The sequence below is a fragment of the Tiliqua scincoides genome, chromosome 1 (assembly GCF_035046505.1).
Source record: "Tiliqua scincoides isolate rTilSci1 chromosome 1, rTilSci1.hap2, whole genome shotgun sequence".
NCBI classification, from domain to species: Eukaryota; Metazoa; Chordata; class Lepidosauria; order Squamata; family Scincidae; genus Tiliqua; species Tiliqua scincoides.
Window position 1 is genome coordinate 33,377,742 of NC_089821.1, and position 24,599 is coordinate 33,402,340.

The 24,599-nt window shown below is 38.6% G+C and overlaps 1 protein-coding gene across 2 annotated transcripts in view; it reads left to right on the forward strand.

Moving 5' to 3' along the window:
* GOLGB1 (golgin B1) overlaps positions 1-24,599 on the forward strand; it is a 69,390-nt gene that overhangs the window by 33,345 nt on the left and 11,446 nt on the right. For both annotated transcript variants that reach the window (XM_066636394.1, XM_066636388.1), the window contains exons 18-24: positions 738-847; positions 1,173-1,341; positions 3,547-3,651; positions 4,040-14,944; positions 15,155-15,306; positions 22,412-22,562; positions 23,688-23,840. In XM_066636394.1, coding sequence (XP_066492491.1) covers positions 738-847; positions 1,173-1,341; positions 3,547-3,651; positions 4,040-14,944; positions 15,155-15,306; positions 22,412-22,562; positions 23,688-23,840 — 11,745 coding nt within the window. The remainder of the gene's footprint in view (positions 1-737; positions 848-1,172; positions 1,342-3,546; positions 3,652-4,039; positions 14,945-15,154; positions 15,307-22,411; positions 22,563-23,687; positions 23,841-24,599) is intronic.

The following is a 24,599-nucleotide window of genomic DNA, read 5'->3' on the forward strand; positions in this document are numbered from 1 at the left end:
TTATAATGAAGACTTTCGATACAGGTTGCATTTGGTGTAGATGAAGAAGGGCGGCTATTGAGGGCTTTACAGGTGTGTCCTGTCCCTTCCAAAGTGATAGCTTATTTTTCTTAGAAGTGATATTTGCTACGTTGTCTAACTACCTAGCATTTGATGATAAAGTTTGGATTTGTGTGAACTTTTTTCTTCTTAATGGTTGCTGTTTGGTTTGCTGTTCATCCTTGTGCACTAGTGCTGTGAAGCTGGGTGGGCTGACATATGTATACAGTACTGTATAGCTACTGTGTCAGTGGAGCTTGCTTCCTTGCCTTTGGCATTACATTCTACAATTTATTTCACAGCTCACTACTAATCATTGCTTGATTTTTGACAAGTACATCGAAAAACTAATTACGATGCTGAAATTTAATCTGAATTAGTTGTTTCCACATTTAAATTGTATTGATCAAATAAATTCCTGTTTTAGCCATTTCCATGTGAGAAGTAAGCTACTCCTACACAATGTGTGTGCATGGTGTTTCTATATGTAGCTGATACAATTTTTCATCAATTTGTTCATCTCATGATAAGATCACTATGGCGGAAATCTCTAAAAGAGGAATCCTCAGCTATTTGTGCTAGGAAAAATTATCCTTGGTAGTGTTTCTTGAACCATTAACACATTCTAATTTACATAGTTGAAGATAACTCTGTTGTTATGACAATGGTAATAAGTCATTTATGACATTTCCTTGCAGAATGAAAATGACCGCTTACAGTCCCAACTCACACAGCTTCGCAACCAACAAGCACGTGATGCAGAAAAACACCAAGTTTTTGTGTCCAGTTTGAATGAACAACTTAAAGGGTAAAATGCAACATTTATGTGAAAAAAAACTTCATCCAGATGAAATATTACTATACATGCTTTTAGTATCTTTTGACTTTTAGATGTGTAACAGCTAATTGAAGGGGAAAATCCTTTATGTTTTTAAAGATTAGATTAAGATAAACTTAATCAGTGATTCATAGAAGATTGTTTCATACTGAGGTATATTTATGGAAAGATGAATTCACTTCTGGATACACGGACATACTTATAAATCACTTTTTTCAGAAAGTTTGCTATGTTTGTGAACAATTTTTACCATAATATATTTGATAAGCTTAAATCTAACTTTTTTTATTGGCAGGTTGAATGAAAGAAATGGTTTGCTTGAAACTTTGCTTGGGGAAAAGGAGCAAAAGCTTTCAAGTACAAAAGAAAGGCTAGAGCGAATAGAAGACCTGAGAAATGCACTTCAAGAAAAAGACCTTCTAAACAAGGAACTTAGTGAAAAACTTTTGCAAACTGAACAAAAAGTGAGTTGTAATATGTTTCGGGTCAGCATGTAGAACTATGCTTTTGGTAAATATTCAGCCCTTTATAAATAGTAATGTAAAATAATAATGTTATTTTCATTAGTGATCACAGTTTTCCACTTAATAGTAACACAAGCTGCAGCTCACAGCCAAATGTTGCTGTAAAACAACCGTAGTGAAACAAGTGGTCTTAAAGTGTGTTTTTATTAATAGGACTTCCTAGTTCACTAAAACTGTCTGCTTTTCAATTTATGCTCCAACTTCCTTTACATTCTCTCTCCCATGTTTTGTATTTTTCTTTCTTTGTTTTTCAAAATTTTCACCCTGCTTTTCATTTTTGTGCTTTTCTTGCCACTTTCTTTCCAAGATAAGTTTTATTCTTCCCCTGACAGAGATGCCCCTTCCACCTTTAATTTTTTATTTGCCAATTGCCACTATTTTTCCACTCTTCCACTCTGTATCTCACCATTCTTTCCTTTATCTTGTACGTTTGTTTAAATGTTTGCCATAATTTTTTTCTCTCCATTTGTTTTTCTGACCCCTCTCCCCCTCCCCTTTTCTACTTTTCTTTTCCCCTGTCTGGTTTATTAGGCTCCTGCTGGCTGTTTCCTTTTGGTGCATGAGGCTGTTCTTGGAGAATTTTTATAGTGGGTATACATGAATGCTAGCTGCTGCTGTTACCTCTTTTTTTCCTTTAAGGGTTTAGCAGCCAATAATTATCCTACTTAGTGGGGAGGTAGCATCAAGAAGGAGGGAAACAAAAAGGACTGGCGCATCAGGAGCATCTTGAATGTGTGTTTGGTAGCTTATGTTGGGGGTGGGGAGTTCAAAGGCAAGAAAAGAATTTGTTTTCTGTTCCCTCTGTCCCTCTTCTGTTTCTCCTTTTTCTTGATGCTTCTCAAACTAAGATGGTATTGAAAAATGGCATTCTGGGTGCCAGAATGCTGCTTTACATAGTGGTGAAATCTCTTCCCTTTTGTGCAGATTTTTCTCTTTTTTGTCTCTCTTCACTTTTTACAATGTGACAGTTTAAAGGGGTATGTCTGTCAGGAGAGAAATAAAACTTATCTTGGAAAGAAGACTTGCTCTCTTTAGCCTGCTATGTTTGGGAGGCAGAAAAAAAACAACAGGGTAATGGAAGAGAGGAATTCAGTCATGCACAGTCTTCCGCAGTGAATTTTTGGTTTGGGTTTTTTTTTTGTTCCCTTGCAGTTTTGTTTTTTAGAAACATTTTAGAGCAGGAAACCACTGTTACAAACACCTCAAAGCTTTTCTAGGAATATGGGCTCTCTTTCTCTCTTCAATCTGTAGATTCCCTAGGAAACAAAGGGCGCAATCCAGAAAAGTACTTGGGCCGGCACAAGTCCCTTGTGTCGGCCCAGGAGGGTCGCAAACATGCTGTAAGGCATGTAAGGCTGTAAGGCATGTTTGCACCTCCTTGTGAGTCAGCAAGGCTGGTGCACTGAGGCACACAGGCCTACGGAGGCTGGCACAAGCCTCTGCACTGACGGAGGCACCGGCTGAGCTCAGCCGACACAAGACACAAGACAGTGGGTGGTGGACGGCACCGGGGTGAGCTTGTGGGAAGCGGGAGGTGGGGCTAGGATCCAGCACTTATGCTGGATCCCAACCCCGTTCCCGGGGAGTTCAGAGTAGCTTGAAGCTGCTCCGCTCTCCTCGGACTTGTGCCACCTCAGGAGGTGGCGCAAGTCTGAGGAGACCCATAGGGGTCAGGGTGCCTTATCCGGAGGTAAGGGGAAAAGTTTCTCCATACCTCTGGCTGAGCCACTTTGGGCCCTATCCTGTGCTGGATACAGAGCAAGCCTCTTAGCTTGCCTGTTCCAGCACCAGATAGGATTGTGCCCAAAGTGTTTTAGGACTTCATTGCACCTTTTAAGAGATTTGTTTTTTGTAAGTTCCTAACTTTTGAAAACCAGTGAAGTTCAGTAAATATTCAGAAACCTCATTTTCTTAATGGATGGTTCTGTTTTGGTTACAGGCCGATCAGCACTCGGGACCTGTGTTTGCAATAATAAGGAGAGATGGAATATACTGTATTATGTTGGATCACTTTAGGATGGTTTAAGCAAGCCATTATTGATAATAAAACCATTGTATACCTTATAAAGATCTGTATAGTTTTATTAGGGGCGCTTTGTCCTTTTGTCATAGCAGCATAAATCAATGAAGATTTTTTGAACCTAGCTGGAAGATGCTTTGAAGAAGTGCCAGGCATATGAAGCGGAGTGTGCAGAACAGAAAGCAGTTATCTGTGATCTGACAGAGAAAGTTGCTGTCTTTAAAGACAAGGTAAGCACATGATTGTGAGTGAAAATTTTTGTGTGTGGCTTGACATATAATTGACTATTTGCACATATATATTATACATGAACAATAAAATATCTCTTTGTTCATTACTGTATATATCAACCAGGCCATAAATCCCATGAACGTAGAGACTTGCTTTTCTTGAACAGTAGCTCTCACTTTCAACACTGAAATGAGTTTTCAAAAGCAATAAGTAATACAGCAGGGGGGTCAGGTGTCCATAGGACAAAAGTTGGGAATAAAAATTCCCTTGGGCTGGCACCAAGGCCCTTGGGTAAGTTTAAGCAACTTTTTGGATTCGAGCCTTAGTTTTGTTGAGTGTATGCTTTGCTTTAGGCACTCATAAGTGTTTCATTTTTTTTTTGTTTAGACCTTGAAGCAGGATGCTGCCATAGAGTTAATGCGACTGGATCTTGAACAGACAAACGAAGAACTTGACAGGTTGAACACAAGCCACTTAGAAGAGAGGTCTCAACTCATTCAAGACCTTCAGAGACGTGAAAGAGAAATTGACAGCCTCAGAGAAGTTTTAGTTGAGAAGGACAAAGAAATTTCTGCTCTTGATTCCAGTATGACCGAGTATTCTGAACAGATAAATATTTTGAAACACCAGAACAAGTGCAAGGAGGATGAAATACGAGAGATAGAAGAAGCACTATCCAAGGCTGAGAGGGAAGCTCAGTTGCTGAAAGATGTTCAGACAGCAGATGTGAAAGATGCAAGCGCAAAGATTTCAGTACTTTCTGAACAGTTAAGTACAATAGAATTGGAGCTGGCAAACACAAAAATGAAGAATGACGCTAAAATCAAAGAAAATGAAGAACTGGTTAGGCAAATCAAAGAGACCAGCAAAACAATTAAAGATCTTAACTCTGAAATCAAATCTCGTGATGTTACGTACAACAGCAAGCTCACAGAATGCGAGTCGCAAATTAAGTTGCTTAAAGAGCAGATAAGTAAATCAACTGAAAAGTTGCAAGAAACAGAGAAGAAATATAAGGAGGAAATGGAACTCCTCAAATCTCAGCTTGATGAACATATTTCTGCAAAAGAGAAATTGAATACTCTGCTGAAAGAGAGAGAAAACAAAGAACAAAGTTTTGTCAATGAACTGAAATCAGTGAAAGATTTATACAATCAGCTGATTTTAGAAAAAGCTAAAAAAGATGAAGAATTAGCTAATTTATCCAGACAGCTTGCTGAGTATACTGAACTTCTAGACATTGCCAAAAAATCTTCACAAGAAAAAACAGAGATCATAAATTCATTAAAAGACAAGATTAAAATTGTGGAGCAGCAAAGTGAAAAGGAAAAGCTTAGCTTAGTTGGAGAACTAAATTCCAAAGAAGTACAGTTGAAAGAACTTAATAATAAGCTACATGAAAAACATGAAATAATTAATAAGATGGAAACAGAAAGACAAACTGACTCCCTAACTAACAAGCAGCTGCAGACTGCTCTTGAACAGAAAGAAAGAGATTTTGCAGTTCAGCATAAAGCTAAAGAAGTTCTTAGAAATGAAGTCCATACAATGGAGAGGGAAAAGCAACAGCTAATCAGTGAGAATGAGAGTTTGTCCAAATTACTTGATGTAAAAGAGTGTGACCTGTTGAAGCGTACTCAGTCTGTAACAGAGATGGAGCATAAGATGTCTGCCAGTGCTGTGGAATATGAGAAAATGCTTTCTGAGGTCAACCACGGTAAAGAGACTTTAAGAAACAAGGTTGAAGAACTGTCAAGTCTTGTAAAACAGAAAGAAAATTCATTCACAGCGCAACTGTTGGAGAAAGAAAACAAGTGTGATGCGTTAGCTGATCAGCTCTCCAAAAGCAAGGAGATGACAAAACAATTACATGAAGAAATACAATCATTGAGCACTCAGCTGAAGTTTGCTAAAGAAAGGGAGGTGGAGAAAGAAGTAATGCTAAGTCAGAAAGTGTCAGAGTATAATAAAATGGTCCAGCAGCTTGGCCAGGGAGAAGAAAAACTATTGGCATTAGAGAAACAAGTCCAAGATACAGAAACAGAGCTTCAACTGAAAAGCAAATCTCTAGAAGAAAGTAGTATGCATTACAATGACTTGCTTAAGCAAGTAGAAGAAAAGCAAAGTCAAATAACCTTGTTAGAGAAAGAAGTGGAAAGGCTTCAGAGTGGTGGCATACAGCTATCTCAGCAGGTTGAAGAAAAAGACTCTGCTCTACAGTCTCGGCAGCGAGAGCTTAAGGATCTTCACGGACAGATTTCCAAGAAAACAGAAGAGTGTGCTGCATTAAGTGATCAGCTAACCCAATTAAGCAAAGAAATGGACTTTTTGAAATGTGAAAAGGACAATACTTTGGCTATTTGCAGTGCAAAGTCTAGTGAATGTGATGTTCTTCAGCATCAATTAACACAGCATCAGAGTGAAATTGTGTCTGTGAAACATGAAGCTCATATGTTGAACTTGGAAAATAAAAAATTGAAAGCAGACATTGAAACAGTCAATGCTGCGTTAATGAAAAAATGTGAGGAAATGGCTTCTTTAAACACACAGTTGTCTCTGCAAGGTCATAATATTTTAACTTTGACAGACCAAATTGATGCCCTAGTCACTGAAACAAAAACATTAAAAAGTAGTATTCAGGATAAAGAGGCGCTCCTTTCTCAGAAGGAATCTTTGATTAAGCAGATGAATGAAAACAAAGAAGGAGGTGAAAAGCAGTATTTGAAAATGATTTCAGATTTGCAAAACCAGGTACAAGCTGTAGAATCTGAAGCTGGTAAGCTTAGGGAGGAAATGCAAGGAAAAGAAAATGAATTGAAAAAGCAAGCCCAAGAGCTAAAGTTGCTTAAAGATAAGTCTGAGGAATCTGAATTGCTTAGAGTTCAACTGTCTGAGAATATGGAAATAATGTCTGACCTTCAATGTCAGCTTAAAAATATGATAGAAAAGACAGAAGAATTAAATAAGTTGATGACAGAGAAAGATTGCTCTTTAAGACAAAAAGAGGAGGAGTGTGTTAATTTGCAAGCACGCTTTTTGGAGGCTTCTTGTACACAGCATAAACAGGTAGAGTCATTGACCTCTGAAACAGAACAATTAAAAGCTACTGTTTCTGAGAAGGAGTCGGCCCTGAAGGGTACTTCATTGCTTAATAGTCAGTTGAAGACTGAACTTCAGAACAAAGAGAGTGAATGTGAGAGTTTGAAAAAACAAGCTACAGATGTAGAAGAAATGAATTTGAATCTTAAAAAGGAGATAAGTGATCAGAAGAAATTAATAAATGATGTTAGCCAGATACTAACAGAAAAAGGAATTTCTCTTATGGATAATACCAGTCTGGTGAAGGAACTAAGAAAGGAACTAAAACTAAATGAAGAAAAAATACAACTAGTTTCTCAGCTTCATAGTCAAATTAATGAACTGACCCAAGAAATCCAAAAGTTAAAAGAGCAAGCACAGGAAAAAGAAAGTGCTTTCTTATCTTTGCAAGATAAATTTGCTGCTCAGTATGAACAAAGAAATGAGCTCAGTGCTACTCTGAGCAAAAAAGAAGAGTTTATTGCTGGATTACTGAATTCTTTAGATCAGAAAGATGAAAGCATGCAACTGTCAGAAAACAATGCTCATGCTCTTACTAATGAAATTGAGTTGCTTAGAGAAGAACTTGAGAAAAGTGCAGCTACCTCAAAAAAACTTCTGCAGGAGAAGGATGAAAGCATCGCCATTAACCAGAAGACAATTGACTCTTTGACAGTTGAACTGGAATCTGCAAAATCGGAACATCAGAAAGCGTTGGAAGATGTTAATGTGTGGAAGCAGACTATGCAACAGAGAGATGAATCTCTGCAGGTTGTACAGGAAAAATGCACTGAGCAGTCTAAATGTATTGAACTCTTGAAGTCTGAGCTCAGCATTGTAAATTCTAGAACCTCTCAAGAATGTCTGAAACACACTCTTTCAATAGAAAAATTGCAACAACAGGTGGATTCTTTATATAAGGAGAACACTCTTTTGCAGGAGAACACTGATAAGCTGAGTTTAGAAAACAAGGAGCTGGCTAAATATCAGAGCCTGTCAGAGCAGAAATCAAAAGAGTTACAAGAAATTTGTGACAAATTAGAAGCCGGTGAGAATGAATCACGAATGCAGCTAGAGGCCATCATTTTGCAGCTGAAGAATGAGAAAGAGCAGTTGCAGACGCAGGTTAGTGTGAAGGGTGAAGAAGTTGGTGAATTAAAGCTTAAGGTTGAAAGGCTAGAACAAAGTCTCCTTGAGTCAGAAAACAGGCGGGTGACAGACCTTGATAGGGAAACTCAGAAAAATGCACTTAATCTTGGGCAGCTGAGCAATTTAGAAAGGGAAATGAAATCAAAAGATGCTCAGATTCAGTATTTGCAGCAAGAACAAGACTTTATTAAAAAAGAGCTGTCTGAACATTTCTCTGCATTATCAAACAGTATGTATTTCATCCAAGATAGTGATGGTGGTCAGCAAGTAACTGACAGTAAGACTGTATTGAAAAAATTCTCTACTCTGATAGCTAGCATTCTCAGCAGAGAAGCTGAAACTAGGGAGCTGCAACAGACTCTTTCAGAGAGAGAGAAAGAATTGCATTGCTTGAATAATCAGCTGGAAAGTATGCAGTCCCTAAGGGAAGAAAAAGAACTGATGCAGAATGACTTTGAGAAGGCCAAAGATACTTACCGATCTGAGATTGAGTGTTTATCAGGCGAACTGAGCGTTGCAAAGGAGGCATTAAGTAAGCAGAAGTCTGTTTGTGAAGAGAGGGAAATTGCTCTCACAGGCATGAAAGAACAGGTTGCTTTTCTCCAGGAAAAGATAAACAATTCAGAGAAAGAACTTGAAAACAGTTGCAAGATGCTGGATGCTGAATGTCAAAAAGTAGCAGCACTTGTAGCCGAAGTGGAGCACAAAAACCAGATGGTAGAGAACTTAACTTCCCAAACCAGCCAACAGAAAGATTTGATTTCTTCTCTAAGCCAGCAGTTAAAAGAGAAAGATTGCTCAGTTACTCAGGTCATGGAATCCATGTCTAATGAAATGGTGAAATTTTCTGAAGAGAAAAATCTACTTGTGAGCAAACTGCAGCAGTTGGAAGCTGTTCAAAATAGCGCAACAGAAGAGGCAAGTACATTATCAAAGGAGCTTGAAGAATGTAAGAAAGAACTTGAACTCAGTCAAATTGCATTGACCAAGGGAGAAGTTACAATCGGTAGTTTGCTGAGTGAAAAGAAGCAGTTAAATAGCAATCTGGAAAAATTAAGCCAAGAAAAAGAGACTCTGAAAAAGAAACTTCAGGCAGCTTTAATAATAAGGAAGGACTTGATACAGAAGATTGGGGAACTTGAGAAGAGTGGTCAGGAAGATATAGAAAGAGAGCGTAAAAAAGCAGAAGGTTTACTGGAGCAAATTGAGGAATTAGCAAAGCAGATTAAATGTGCTGAAACCCAAAACAAAGATTTTGAATCCCAAATTGAAAGTCTGAAGGAACAATTATTAGAGAAAGATACTAAGATAAGTGACATGTGTGAAACGCTATCCACAAAGGGATCATATCTGGAACAGCTGCAGAATAATATTGTGGAGGTCAAAGATACTGTTGCTGAACAGAAGCGCCTAGCTGATAAGAATTTAATGTCTGTGGAGGAGAAGGATTCTCTTCTTGCAAAAATGCAGTTCATGCTGACTGAGAAAGAACAAGCATACCAAGTGGAGCTTTCCCAGCATCTCTTAACTATAGAAAATCTCAAAACTGAAATAGCAAAGAAAGAAGAAACAATCAGGGAAATGAATGGGGCTGATGCTACATTAAATACTGAAGGATGTTGTAGTGACACTGTGCATCTCTCTAATGAGATTAATCAAGTAAATAAATTGCAGAGAGAGAAGGAAGTTCTGCAGAGGAAACTTCAGGCATTGCTTGTTGCCCGTAAAGGAAGTGCTAAAAAAATTCAGAAAGAAATGGAAGAATATGCTAAGCTTCTAGAAAATTTTGATCAACAAAGTAAAGACTTTGAGCTCCTAAAAAAGGAGCATGAAGCACTTCAGGAGATTCATCAGAGAAAGTGTGAAGAATTTGATTCTAATCTGTTGATTTTATATTCTCAGCAGAAAAATGTTGATATTCATGCAGCAAGTGAAAATGCTAAGCAAAAAACAGTGGAATCAGAGGAGCTCAACATAAAGGCTTGTGTTATGGTAGAAGAATCAGAAAAGATGGTTAATGCAGAAAAGGCTATGATGGAGAAACTTCGCAGTGACTGTGCAAGCCTTATGGAAGAAAAAGAAAAGTTGAGGGAAGAACTGAGAGAGATGTCCCTTGAACATAATAGGAAAGTACAAGAGAATGTAAAACTGAAGATCACTGTTGAAGACTTGGAGCATCAGTACAAGCAAGACAAAGACAAAATGTTGATTGAGATAGGCCAGCTTCAGCAGCAGTTGGAAATATATGAAAAGGAACTGGTAGACATGAAAATTGTGATTGAAAGTGTGAATAATGAAAAAGATATTCTTAAAAAAAGGGAAGAAGATCATGTGATCAGTCTTCACGAAGTTGAGAATTTGAAGCATGATATTCAACAAGCCAACACACAAATTGCAGAGAAGAATGAAGAGATCAGATATTTACATCATTCTGTCAAAGATCTCAAGGGCAAGTTTGATCATGGAAAAGAAATAATGAAAGAAGTTTCACAGTTACAGCAGAGTTTACAGGAAAGTCAAGAAGAAGCTAATCATTTTAAAACGGTGTTTGAAAAAATGAAGCAAGAAAGAGAGGAGTTTATCAGCAACCTGGATAAATCCAATTCAGAATTACTAAATATGAAAGATGAGCTAAGACATGCCAGGGAAGAAAACCAGAAACTGTTGATGGAATTAAACTTGCTGCATGAGAACATTTTACCAGCTTCTAATGTGAGCAAAAATATGGCAGTGTATATGAAAGGTAGAGAAGAAGGTAACAGGGACACAGAAACAGTGGATTCAGATAATGCGCTGCAGGACAGAGTTCAAAACAAAGACATCTCTAGTGAGTCACCAAATGCCATCCATTCAGAAGGAATTGCTTGTACAGAGAGAGCAGTTTCTCAAGATCAGCCACCAGCAGAAACTATTCAGGAACAGATGGGAAAAAGCATAAATGCAGCTACCTATAAACTGCAAGAGCAGACGCATGCTACCAAAGAAAAAAACAGGGACGGTCTCCAAAGAAAGCTCCAGGCTGCTTTAATATCTCGTAAAGAAGTTTTGAAAGAAAACAAAATTCTTAAAGATCAAATGGACTTGCTAATGTTGGAAAAGAAAGAATTGATTGATAAGACTCATTCCCTTGGATTGCTGGTATCTGAGTTGAGCAGAGAGAAAGACTTGAATGCTACATTGCATAAGGACAAGGAGACTCTAGCAACAGAAAATGCTAGATTGTTTATTGAGAATGAAAATCTAACTGCTGCATGTGAAAGTCTGAAATCTACTATGGAAACTATTGTCCAGGAGAAGGAAGCGTTTTCTTTCCAGTTGAATTCCTTAAAAGATTCTCAGACAGTTGAATTGACAGGTTGGAAAGCTAAACACAGTGAATTAAAACAAGAGTATGAGTCCCTGCTGCAGGCTTATGAGAATATTAGTAGTAAAATAGCAGAAATGAGGCAGATTATTGATGTCACTAGAAAAGAAAAGCAAGAAGCTCTTCGTAGAGCAAATGAGAGAGACTCTGAGAAACAGGAACTTGAGAAGCTGCTTCAGAAAGCTACAGATGAAAGTATGCACACCAGCGCCCAATTAAAACAGTTAGTTCAGTGTAAAGAGAAGGAAATAGGTGAACTGCAGATTGAAGCAGAAAGGCAGGCATCTGAACACAAATTGTGTTTGGAAGAATACCAAAAAAATGTTGATGAATCTGCTCTTGAGAACAGGCAGCTAACAGTGGAAAATCAGCAGTTAAAAGAAATTTCTGACACCTTTAAACAGACCCTCGATAAAACTCAGAAAGAAAATGAGACCCTTTGTAAGGATTTTAGCCTAATAAAATCTGCTCTGAGGGATCTCCAGACAAAATTGAAATCGGACAAATTTGATGTACAGTCTGAATCTAAGATCAGTGATACTCTCAATGAGAGAGAATCATTATTACAGCAAATTCTTTTGTTAAATGAAGGGATCTCAGAAAAGGAGACGAGTATGTTGATCTTGAAGCAAGAGAACGAAGTGATGTCAGCAAAGTTAAAGGATGCTGAAGAATCTCTCTGTCTGGAAAGAAGCTCTTTATCAAAGTTAGAAAATGAATGTAAAAGTCTTAATGGAGAAATACTAAGTCTTGGTGAGAGAATTGAGATACTGGAAGATGACAAATGTCTGTTACAGGAAGAATTAGAAAATGTTCAAGAAACATCCTATAAAGTGAAAAATGAGAAAGAATTTTTGGAGACAGAGTTGCTCAATCATGTCAAAAAATTGGATCAAACAGCAGACAAACTGAAAGCTACACAGATACAGAGCAACTTGCTTATGCAGCAGCTGGAAGATTTGAAAGCAGAAAAATGTGATGTGATTAGAGAGAAAGAAGAACAGCAACTGCACCTGGTCAGAGTATTTGAAGAAAAAGTGAAATCTGCTCAGAGAGACAATAATGGGACAAAGAACAAAACAAAAGAATTGCAAGAACTTTTAAAAGAAAAACAACGGGAGATAAACCAGTTACAAAAAGATTCAATTAAATACCAAGAGATGATTTTGGATTTGGAAAAGTCTGTCAAACTGTCACAGTCAAAAAGTGAAAAATTTGAGAAAGATTTAAACAACACAGCAGAAAAGCTTTCCAAGTCAAATGAAGACACACAAAAGCTAACTGAACAACTGTCTTACCAAAAAATGTTAGTGGATGAATCTAAGGGTGAAATAGAGCGGCTGGCAACGGAGAACCTGAATAATAAAAAAGAACTTGGGAAAAAAGAAAGCCAAATATTAAATCAAAAGAAGGAATATGAGAAGCAACTCGAGTTTGCTCTTCAGCAACTAAAAACATCTTACCAGAAAGAATGGCTAAACTTAGAAGAAAAGTACAGCACTCTTCAAAGAGAGAAAGAAAGACTACTTGGTGAACACCGTCAGTTGCAAGAAGAAATCGCTGTCAGGGACACTCAGAATAAGAACCTCCAGGTTGAACTGAATGATGCCTTAGCCAGACTAGCAGCTTTTGCTAAGTGCATGTCTTCTCTTCAAAATGACAGAGACAGGGTCATTGCTGAAATGAAAACCTGGGAAACGCAGTTCAAAGAGGCAATCGAAAGCAAACAGCGTCAGATAGATGCCAGTAATAATACAATAATTTCCTTACAAAATGAAATGAAGGCAAAAATGAGTTGCATTCAAGAATTAGAGGACAAAAATTCTGTGTTGGAGGAACCTAAGAATGCTCAGGCTCCTGTAGACGTGGACCATTTCAATGAGCTTTCCAGAATAAAAGCAGAAAATGTCACTCTTCAGAACAGGCAACATGAACTAGTAAACGCTTTGCAGTCCAAAGAAGATTCTTTACGGGCACTGATTAAAGAAAAAAATTATCTTAACCACCTCATAAAAAATAACACTATTGTAGAAAAAGAAATGGAAGCTCTGAAAATTAATTTGACAAAAAGAGAACATGAAATACAACAGCTTTTGTTGGAAAAAAATGAAATCCAAGCTGAGCTAGAAAAACAAACTGCCATTTCTGAACAAATGAAAGTTATGCTGAATCAGAAAGATTCAGAAATTTCTCTTCTGCTTTCATCAAAAGACACAGAAATTTCTGGGTATCTCGCTCAAATACAACTTCAGCATAGACAGCAGATCGCTCAGTACTGCCAGCAGTTAAAGACTCTGCAGATAGCCAAAGAGCATTCTGATGAAACTTGTATGGAAATGCAGAATGAACTAAAAAATCTTCAGGCAAAAGCAGACAAAGCGGTTCAAGACAGGGCTGAGCTAGCCAGTGAAATAGATGCCTTGAAAAAGTCAATGTCCTCACTTCAGAATGACAGAGATTCTGTGCTTTCTAAACATAAAAATATAGAACGTGAGCACAGAGCAGTTTTATGCGAAAAAGAAAACCTTCTAGGAGACAGTGCGAATGAAAACAGAAAGCTAAAACAGGAATTAAGGAAGCTCCTGAATCAGATAGATGATCTTCATTCTGAAAATGCACTGCTGACTGCACAACTCATAAAATACAGGGAAGATCTGAACCAAGTTTTATCTCTGAAAGATCATCAGTTGAAAGAATTGCTTACACAGAAGTTGGAAAACATTAAGAATCTTGACCAGGAAAAACTTGAGCTTCAGAAAAAACTGAATGAAATGCAGCTGAATGTGGAAGTACAGGAAGAAATCATAGAATCTCTAAGACTAGAAAATAAAAAGTTAACATCAAAAGCGAATGACTTGGAAATTTTAATCACATCCCTAAATAAAGAGAGGTTAGCTTCAGAATCCAAAGAGAAATTTCCAAATCTGGAAAGTGATGGATTCAATCAGAAGAAAGGACTTGCTATCCAACAGCAATTTGAAGAAAAATCAGAAAAAAGATTACCAAAATTCCAGCAAGAGATCAGCAAAAATACAAAAGGTGCAGAAGACAAATACCAAAACACAGTTTCAACTCTAGAGCATGATGCTGATTTACTGAAGAATGAAATTGCTGAATCAACAGAAAAGAAGCTGCTAGAAGTCCAGTTGCAGAATAAGGAATTAAGATCTCAAATTGAATCTTTTGGAAAAGCGATGACTGCTCTGCAAGGTGATAGAGATCGATTAATTGAGAATTTGAAGGCCCTTCAAAGCAAATATACTTCTGATCTTGGGTCTGAAAAAAGAAGAACAGAGAAACTTGAAACTGAGCTTGGTGATTTCAAATCAAGTGTTTTCAGTGTGTTCAAAAAAAATTCCCTTTTGAACGAGACTTTACTAGAAGCTGAAAGCAAAGTCACTCTTGATCAACTTACGGATGAACTTGAAAATCTATGTAATGTGTTAAATACCCGAGGCCTTGAAATCAACAGGCTTTCATCTGTGTGTGAGAATTATGCTCAGCAGATAGATGCCTTTTCCAAAGCTATGGCTAGTCTTCAGAATGACAGAGACAGACTTCTGCAGGAACTCGGCAAGCAGAGAGTAGTTAATGAAGCTAAAGAGGGCACTGGTCTAATTTCCATGTCCTCTGGCTACTTCAATGAGATTAGTTCTCTTAAGCATAATTTGGAGGCTCTTCAAATGGAAAGGGAGAGACTGGTAAGTTCCATTAGGTGTCCTACAATATTAATGGAAAAATAAAGCTTTGATCTCTTTATTTTTCCCCGGGGGACTTTAATACATTTGAATCTTCAGGTTGATAAATCAGATTTCAAATATGTCTGTACCTATTTACAGAAAATTATGTGAACAACAGTTCTTTAGACTTAGTGAGCCCTATCTTGTTTTCTTAACATTTCTCTTCTGTAGCTTAAAGAAGGAGCTAATGTTGCAACTGCTGAGATATCAAAACTGAATGCCAAAGTGGATGACCTTGAGAGAGCCTTACACCAAACGAAAGCTTTCCAAGAAGAAACTGAAAAAGAGAGAGCCTCCTACCAGAATGAACTAGCTGAATTACGGTAAAATACATTTAAGTATAGGCTATAAAATGTGTTATGCATGTTCCCTTTTTGTGTGTAGGCAGGGAGCATGATTTTGTGATAAATAAATTTATTTGTCAGTAATCTGCATCTACCACATGGGTGTTTGATCTGTATTGAAATATTGTATCCTGAAAATGCCACACTGAAAAGATCAGGAACCTGAGAATAGCCCAAGAGGGTGGAGCTTTATCACCACAATTGTATTGTTAATGGTGCATAAGAAACAAACATTAAAGAGAGAGATCATTCTATTCCTATTTGACACCTTCAGTTATGTTTGGTATAAATACTTCTCCAGTTTACAGAAAATTGAAATGTACTCCTGTATTAACAACCCAGTCCTACTTAACTCTCTGCACAGCGATGGAGTCCTACTTTACTCTCCATGGGCTGCATCCTTCAGGGGAATTTTAAAGGCCTCCTTGAGGTAAATATTTCTTCCCTTTCCCCAGGGTAAACCCTTGCAGCTCCTCTGGTTGTATTTGGACTTGTGCCAGATTATATAGCGGGTGCATGTCCCGATGGACCCAGAGAGGCGAATTGAGGCCAGGAAGGGGTATAGGATATTGGCAGCACCACTGCTGCTGATACTGCCTCCCTTCCTGACCTCAATCCACCCTTTTCTCTGCCCCATCTCTGCCCCGTTTTAGTCATCCCTAGCCTTCCCCCAGCCCCTCCACTGTGTTACTGGCTCTACTAGGGACATTGGCAGTGGATGTTCAGCGTTGCAGCCTCTTGCAGTGGTGCTTACAAAATGGCCTCTAGCAGTGCACTGTGAACACCACTGGCAGCCATTTTACAACAGTGGACCACTGTTCTGCTGTCATAAAACATCCCTTGCACCAGCCCAAACTTGTATAGGATTCAGCTTTCCAAAACCTTATGTAAGAAAACAAAAAGATTTAACTTTGTTAATATCTCTGCAACCCTGATTCCAAATGATATGCATTTTGTTTCATTGTGTATGAAACAGTACTAAAACCAGTTTAGTACTAAAACCAGTACTAAATGACCCAGTTCAGACATGATGCGAAATAAGCTGCAGCAGGTCTCAGTCTTTCACACTTCCCTCTCTTCTCCTCTGTAAAGTGAAGATTTCCACTTTGATTAAACCACAGTTTCCATTATGCATGTTGGGCAACTTATACATTATATCTTAATATATCTTGAAAAGTTTCTGAAATATTAAGAAAAAAACTTTGCAGGCACCCTTGCCCAATTTGCGGAAGACAATGGCAGCAGCAAGAAATCTTGATGGAGAAACTGCTCTTGTGGCTGGAATGCTAACCTGTGCTATGAGGTCATCTTCATACTCCCAAATTAAAATGTCACATTTTCCGATTTTCTCTAGTAATTGGCAAGCCATAGATCATGTGTGAACCCAGTTTCAGCTTTTTGTCTGGCCTGTAAGTCCCCAACTGCACATCTTGTTTTCCAGTTCAGCCTTCTGGGTACCTTGAAATGACTATAGTGTAAATGTTTGGGGGAACAGTGCTTGAACTCCATTTCAAGGGAATGTCTAGCAAATGCCTACACACACAGTGTATGTAAGATCACTAGCAGCCTCAGGAGCACAGGACCCTAATTATTATTAATAATAATTAATACATTATTAATGAATAAAAATATTATTCTGTCCTAGATCTCTTTTTTTGTCTAGTAAAGCTATGTGGGTCATGATAGATTTTCATTTTTAAAAGTGGATCCCAGTGCGCAAAAATTTGGGAAGCGATATATTATCATAAGATCATAATATGATATCATAATGTATCTTCTAATTCTAGTTCTTTAAAACAAGCTATTGTGGCTTATTTTAACTATTGGTTAGAACAAGTGTCTCAAGTTCAAACTTAATGTTGAACTCTGTTTTTAGTCTAAAGCAGAAGCTTTCACTTTATTCCTCTTTCAGATAACTGAGGAAGAAAGGGAAACATAAGCTGTATGTGAGGGTTATTCAGTTCTTAATTTTTTTAAATTTTTTATTGCATAAACAAAACCAAAAAAAGAGCACTACATAGATACATGCATAGGGCAGCCCAATCCTGAGCTGCCTGAAGCACCCAGGCTCGGCGGCACCAAAAAGGGCTTCCGCTGAATCCTGCGCCTCCTGCACTACTGCGGGAGGCTCCTCGGGAGAAGGGGATGTTCGTCCCCTTCCCTTGAGTAAGGTAAGCAGCCCCGCAATGGGGCTACTCACTTTACCAGGAAAGGTACCCGTGTAGGGCGCGCAGCCCTCCACAAGCGCCCTGGATCCTGCAGAGCTCAGCTCCACAGATCCTCCTCCCGCCCACCCTCCAGCACGCCTCCCATTTGCCTCTCAGCACGCCTCCTCCCCGCCAGACTCCCCCCTCCCCAGAATGCTTCCTCCACACCCCCACCTCCCGTTCCAGGAGACCACCAAGCTGCAGAACTTAGGCGACTGCCCCGCGCTAGCCCAGCACCGGCTGACACGTTTGCGACTGTGGTCAATGGCATGGAGGCGTGCCACAGACCACAGGGCTCTGTGGTTACATACAAAAAAAAGGAAAAAAATGTATTTGCATATACATGACCAAAGCATCTGCATATCAACACAACACTTTATGCGGCTTATGTTATGTCAAGGAATGACCTCCAGATATCTTCAAATATATCCATGCGCAATTGACGCCGATATACCATTCGCTCAAATACTGATTAAGTGCAAAATATCGTCCATCCATTGGGCATATGTAGGTGGGCATCCTTCCTTCCAATGAAGTAATATAAGTGTTTTTGCTACTGTGAGGGCACAGAGTGTCCATTTCAGTTGTCCAGGTGTAAGTCTCCAAATAACAGGTGGATAATTGAGAATTACATAAATATCCATAAAAATTAAAGGTTGCTGTAGCACAATCCTTATAATATTAATTATTTCATCCCAAAAGACTACGATAACAGGACATGACCACAGCATATGTGTAAGTGTTGCATTCAAACTTGAGCATCGCCAACATCTAGATTCATTACTAAATCCTTTAAGGTATAGCCTCTGTGGTGTCCAATATATTCTAGAGTATTTTTTTGCTGTATTAGGCGTAATCTAAGATCTCTAGATATTCTGTGTATATTCTTAAGTGCCACATTCCATTGCTCATCCAGGATAGAACATTCCAATTCAGAATTCCATTTAGTTCGAAATAAATGTGTATCAAACTTAGTACATGACATTAAATATTTATAAACAAATATTACTGGCTTCTTCATATCAACGGACTGCATGAGTACGTCTAGAAGTCGGGGAGTTTGTGAAGTAGATAGTGCAGAGGAACCAAATTTAGAAACTAATAAGTTTTGCAATTGTAAATATTGCCAGCTAGTGGACTTTGGAAGGTCATACTGTTCACTAAGTCTATCAAATGAGAAAAATTCCTGATCCTGATCAATAAGTTGATCTAATGTAAAAATTGCCCTATCAGTCCAGCTCCTCCATAAAAATAGATTCCATATTACAGCCCAATCCTGAGCTGCCCACAGCACCCAGGTTTGGCGGCTCCGTGGAGGGCTGCCGCCAGATCCTGCGCCTCCTACGCTACCATGTGAGGCTCCTTGGGAGAAAGGGATGTTCATCCCCTTCGCCCTAGTGAGGGAAGCAGCCCTGCAATGGGGCTATTCACTTTAGCAGCAACCAAAAGGTCAGCACTGAAATAAAGGCGCTCGTGTAGGGCACGCAACCCTGCTCGAGTGCCTTGGATCCTGTGGAGCTCAACTCTGCCTCACTCGCTCCCCCCAACACGCCTCCCGCCTACCCCGGCCACGCCCCCTGCCGGCCTCCCCCCTCCCCGGAACGCCCAAGCCACACCCCCACCTCCTGTTCCGCAGCCCAGTGGTCCAGGGGACCCTGGAGCTGTGGAACCCGGGCGACTGCACTAGCCCAGCACCGGCCGGAGCTGGGCTAGCTCCAGCAGGAGCCCGGCGGTAAGCCCTGCAAACATGCCTTATGGCACGTTTGTGACTGAGGACCATGGTGCAGAGCCATGCCGCGGACCTCAGGATTGGGCTCTTAATTTTTAAAGTTGAATTCATCCATAACGTTAATCTACAATGGGAATAGGGATCAAATTCAAACTTCCGTCCCATCATATTCCAAATATATCTAGTTGAGATTACTGTCTCGGGCACTTGTCGATTATTAACATGTTTAGACCCCAGTACTACCCTTTTAAACAATGGAGCTAACACAGACATTTGTAACACCACCCATGATGGTATCTCACTGTGCTGGTTGTCCCATCTATTGCAAAAAGTTAGCAAGTATGCAAAATGTTACAGATTAAGGTCGGGAAGTCCAAACCCTTCCTCCTTGAATGACAATTGTATCTGTTTTAATTAAATCTTTGGTGTTGCAGAGCCCCATAAAAACTTCCTAATCAAAGTATAAAACTTATTAAAATAGCTTTGTGGTATATATAAAAAAATTGCACATAGTACATATATAATACGAGGAATAATATTCATTTTTAATGTATTCACTTTTCCCCATAGAGACAGATTTAGGGATGCCCATTTCTCAAGATCCAATGAGCTATCAAGTATCAGCTTATCAGGATTCAGTTTAATCATCTGCTTGATCTCAACTTGATGTCTCTGGGAAAAAGAATTCCCAAATACCTAATAAACTCAGGACACCACCTAAATTCCATACACTAAATATATCTTGCAAAATACTGTCCCCAAGAGGCAATACTTTGGATTTGCTCCAATTAATAGTATAGCCAGAAATATTACCAAAAATGTTAATGAATTTCAGTAATTCGGGTATAGACACAAGGGGGTCTTCAGTAAATTACAATATATCATCAGCATGCATAATAATCTTAAATTCACTATTATTATATTTAACTCCTTGAATCCTAGAGTTTTGCCTAATTGCACAAGCAAGAGGCTCTAAACAGAGATCAAAGATTAGAGGAGAGATAACCTGCCTGGTTCCTTTACCCAAATATATTTTGGGGGATATGCAGCCATTTGTTATTATTTGTGATGTGGGCCGAGAGTATAAAATCTTGAACCTATTGCAAAAACTCTTGAGGTATTCCAAATTTTGTGAGACTAGATAGAATAAATTGCCGTTGAACCCGGTCTAAGGCCTTCTCAGCGTCCAATGAGATAATAGCAGACTGATGGGTTTTTTTAAATTCCAAAGTAATCGAATCTACTACTAATCTTAGGTTATCAACCCCTTGTCAACCATGTATAAATCCAACCTGATCAGGATGTACAAGTGTTTTAATAATTTGCTGCAGTCTACTAGCAAGCACCATAGATAAAATTTTAGCGTCCACATTCATTAATGATATAGGATGATAATTAGCACAATCAGTGTAATCTTTATCTGGTTTTGGAATTAGTGTAATATAGGCTTCTGCGATAGAAGGGGGTAATATACCTGATGCAAAAATCTCATTGTAAAATAAAAATAACTGTGGGACTAAAACATCAAAGAACATCCTGTACCATTCCATGGGGAATCTGTCAGGCCCTGGCGTTTTTCCTAATGACAACTTGAAAATCACACTTATTTTCCTCCAACTTAATTGGTTCAGCCAGGACTTGTTGTTGGTCCACACTTAATCCAGGCACATCTAGAAAAAAAGATTCTGTATCCTCATTCGAAGGTTCCCTGTCTCATCCATATAAGTTAGAATAAAATTTGAAGAATTGTTCATTTATTCCTTTAGAATTAATGCAAAGATTACCATTCTCATCCTTTATAATAGGAATATGTTTATTAAGACCTTACTGTTTTAGTCGATGAGATAAAATCTTACCAGATCTCTCACCACTCTCCCAATACGTCTGATGTAAACAAATCTTTGCATGTTTCACCTTCTCAGAAATAATCTCTTCCAATTCAATTTTCACTTTTTGTAATTGAGCATCAGGTGAAGGCAGTGTAGCCAACTGGCAAATTAGATATTGCAGTTTGCTTTTTAATGTCTCCTCTCGCATTACCTTTAATTTTTTCTTATAGGAAGCGTAAGAAATAATTTTACCCCTCAATGTTATCTTATATGCCTCCCACAAATAAACTTGTGATGAAACACTTCATTAAATTCAAAAAATTCTTTAGTTTCATTGATCATATGTTTGAAGCTTCCATCATTTAAGGAGGATATATCTAAACGCCATTGTTTAAATACCTTAGTTTCACTCGAAATGATGGAGGATATCGAAAGTGGAGAGTGATCTGGAAAAAAAAGCAAGGTCAATATCGGCTTAGATAAAAAGGACTTAGATACCAAAAAATAATCTATGCTAGAACAGGTATGGTGGATCAGGGAAACATATGTATAAATGTATAAACATTCTCTATAAAGGATGCAATGCACGCCATAGGTCAGTCAGACCTAAATCTTCAATATATATATTAAGTGTTGACCTAACTTTAGTATTTATTCTAGAAGGGGAGGAGTGGTCTAGATAAGGATCTGAAACTTCATTGTAATCACTAGCAGAGATCAGATAATGATAATCTATTGACCAGGTGACTAAAACACTTATGATACACCTGTGGATTATCTTGGTTAAATCCATATGTATATAGATAATAGTAAATATTATACCTTGCCACTTGACCACTAAGATTATATATCTACCCTCTGCATTGGCTATGACCTGTGAGACTTGAAGTGTAACACATCAATAAATCAAAATAGCCACACCTCTTGAGCTTGTAGAGTCATCTGCAAGATAAGCCTCACCCACCCATTTGTGAGTCAAGAGGTTTTCCTCTCCAGGCAAAAGATGTGTCTCTTGAAGTGACACAATTCCTGGTTTCATTTCCCCAAGCCTGGAAAGTACTTTTTGACATTTATGATTATCTCTAATGCCCTTCATGTTCCATGAGATCATTTTAAACATAACTAAGTATTACAGTATCATTGATATAATCTATCTTGGAGTTGCCCCTAACATTATTGTATAATAATAATTTAGAAAAACTGCACTTATTCCAAGTGAGGGTTCTTCAGACATGTTTTCAGCCTCACAATTTAAAACCAGTTTAGAATCTGAGTGTTAACCAACAAGTGTGTTTAATTCAGTTTCATTATTCATCCAGAATGGAAAAAAATCTTCTGCTAGCAGAATCTCAAGCTTTCCAGAATCAATTCCAGACAACGATTGCAGAAAAAGGGCAGATTGAAGAATTACAGAGAGTGCATCATGAAAAGGTATCTCGGGCACCTGAGACTAGCAGTTCCCCAACTCGGGTAAGGCAGCCCGTTCCAGGATCTGGTCAGGTTCAGTTTTAACATTTCCAGAATGTATAACATTCTGTATATCATATTAAAACTGTGACAGTACACACCTAACATAGGGGCTGTCTGTAGGACATGTGGGCAGATATGGGTCATTATTATTATTAACAGTATTTATATACCGCTTTTCAACAGAAGTTCACAAAGCAGTTTACAGAGAAAAATCAAATAATTCAAAAATCAAATAACTAAAGGTTAAAGGTTGGATTTATACCCATGTGGCTTTGCTAGTGACACAAAGCCCAAGTGACTTTTCAAATAGATTTAGTACTCTTCATTTTTGAAATACACAAACATTTCTCATCTATATTTTTTGATGTTTGCCATCTGTTTCTCAGTGGGAAAAAATGAGATGTTTTGATCTTGTGAAAGAAGCATTAAAATGCATAGTGGTATTAGAAAGTTGAGTGTTGGGACAGACAGAAGAAAATATTTCTTTACCCAGCGTGTAATTCTCTTTGCCACAGGAAGTAGTGATGGCATCTTGCCTAGATGCCTTTAAGAGGGAATTTCTGGAGGAAAAGTTCATTATGGGTTACAAGTCATAGTAGGTATGTGCAAGCTCTTGGTTTTAGAGGCAGGCTGCCTCTGATTCCCAGATGCAGGGGAGGGCACCAGGGCACAGGTTGTGTCTGATGTCTTGTGCTTTCTGAAGCATTTGGTGGGCCACTGTGAGATATAGGAAGCTGGACTAGATGGGCCTTTGGCCTGATCCAGTGGGGCTCTTCTTATGTTCTTATGAATTATAATCTGGTTCCCAATTAAAATTGAAGCAAGATTACTCTCCAATCTGATGACTGAGAGTAAGAACTGGCCTTTTCATAACATTAGAAAGATCTGACTCAGTAAAAAATTGTGAGCCAGAAGTATGACACTGAACTCCTTCGTGAAAGGGTAGGATATGAATGTGGCACAACAAAACAGGCGCCCTTTACAATGTGATTCCAGATCACACCCTGTGATGCAAATTTAGCCAAAATGTTTCAAAAGAAATTGTTTTTAAAATAGTGTTGCGGTGACAGTATGAAAACCCTTGTAACATTGCTAATTCCTGTATCTTTTTCTGTTATTTCTAAGGGGTTAGAAACTGTTGCTCTTGTGGGAAGCACAGACGTCCCTGAGCAAGTGAATCGTTTGCTTGCTGAGAGGAGCAAGCTTCAGAACGAACTTCAGCACTGCCTTTGGGAGATGCACCAGAGGGAGCTGCGATTCCAACAAATAAATTCTAAGGTAAAGCAAAAGATGTTAAAAACTGCTGGATAAACATTGTGCAGTTCATATCAGCATCTGGATTTTTATTATTAACCTTACTTTTGAATGTCTGAGTGAATGGGAAGTACACCTATACATTGCCTATTTGTCCTTATAGGAATCAGTGAGGGAGAGCCATGCATTCATATAGTTTGATGGTTTTGTCACCCTCTAAATTGGGTACATTAGTAATGCAAATGTCTCTTTGAAGTGGATTTTTGAGACCAGTATATTAAGTGCAATGTAGGATTGTGGTGAAACCAAAGGCTACTGAAAAAACTCCACAGTTGGGGAATTAGAGGGCAGGTCCTCTCCTGGATTGAGACCTGGTTGAAGACCAGGAAACAGAGTGGGTGTCAATGGGCAATTTTCACAATGGAGAGAGGTGAAAAGCAGTGTGCCCCAAGGATCTGTCCTGGGACTGGTGCTCTTCAACCTCTTCATAAATGACCTGGAGACAGGGGTGAGCAGTGAGGTGGCTAAGTTTGCAGACGACACCAAACTTTTCTGAGTGGTGAAGACCAGACGTGATTGTGAGGAGCTCCCAAAGGATCTCTCCAAACTGGCAGAATGGGCAGCAAAATGGCAGATGCGTTTCAATGTAAGTAAGAGTAGTAGTAGTAGTAGTAGTAGTAATAATAATAATAATAATAATAATAATACTACAGGTATTTATATACCGCCTTTCTTGGTCGTCAGATTTCTCCTCAGACTTTATTCAAGGCGGTTTACATAGGC